The 1,027-nt window shown below is 35.2% G+C and overlaps 1 protein-coding gene across 1 annotated transcript in view; it reads right to left on the bottom strand.

Moving 5' to 3' along the window:
* Window positions 1–120: 120 nt before the first annotated feature.
* LOC106882461 (palmitoyltransferase ZDHHC21) overlaps window positions 121–1,027 on the bottom strand; it is a 52,300-nt gene continuing 51,393 nt past the window's right edge. Inside the window, exon 6 of the mRNA XM_014933146.2 lies at window positions 121–824. Within this exon, the coding sequence (XP_014788632.1) occupies window positions 566–824 (259 nt within the window). The 3' untranslated portion in view covers window positions 121–565. The remainder of the gene's footprint in view (window positions 825–1,027) is intronic.

Genomic DNA, 1,027 nt, shown 5'->3' with positions numbered 1-1,027 from the left:
ATATATATATATATATATATATATATATATATATATATATATATATATATACTTACATATATATATATATACTTATATATATATATATGCTTTTATATATATACATATATTTATACACACACACATATACATACAAACATATATACATATATTTATATTATATAAATACATACATAGATATACACACATGCTCGCACACATAAGCTCTACAGTTTCTGCCATACATTTGCTTTACATCTTCTTTATTCTTCTCCATAACCCTATAATCCAAAGGACCCCTTTTTTTCCATAAAAGGGCCCCTTCCCAATTTCAATCACCCAATCCCTTACATAAGTTATGACAATAATCTCTGATTCCTGAACTGCTTTTCAAACCAGGAAAAAATTTTTTAAATCTTTTTTCTAAATCAAATGAAATAAAAACCAAGACGTTATCATCCATAGAAACCACTGCTTCCATCAGGAAGGACTTCCTTTCCTGTGTGGTGGTCATTACCGTTCGTCAATTTTTTGTTAATGATTTCATGCTAACTTTCCACTGATTTTGGAATCATACATGAAAAGCTTAAGCCAATCCATTTTGGTGATGTCCGTGGTCCTCTTCCGATGCTTCCGATGCTTCCAATGCTGCTAACGTTGGCGTTGTTGTTGTTGTTGTTGTTGCCGTTGCTGTTGTTGCTATAATTCTTGCCACGTCTGTTGTTGTAGTGGTGCTATCAAACTGTGAGCTGAATGGTTGACGTTTACATGGAAACGGCCAAAGTAGGATGTTTGTCGTCTTGAAGAGATCTGCATAAGATTCGAATTTGGTGTACGGAGTGTAACTGCAAAAAAGCAAAGAAGAGGAAAAGAAAGGAAGAAATATGAAAATTTGTGGCTGTGTGGTAAGAAGATTGCTTACCAGCCACATGGTTCCAGGTTCAGTCCCACTGCGTGGAACCATGGGCAAGTGTCTTCTACTATAGCTTCAGCCCGACCAATGCCATGTGAGTGGATTTGGTAGACGGAAACTGAAAGAAGCTTGTTG

This window comes from Octopus bimaculoides, chromosome 28 (assembly GCF_001194135.2).
Source record: "Octopus bimaculoides isolate UCB-OBI-ISO-001 chromosome 28, ASM119413v2, whole genome shotgun sequence".
NCBI lineage: Eukaryota > Metazoa > Mollusca > Cephalopoda > Octopoda > Octopodidae > Octopus > Octopus bimaculoides.
This window is presented reverse-complemented; position numbering and strand designations above follow the sequence as displayed.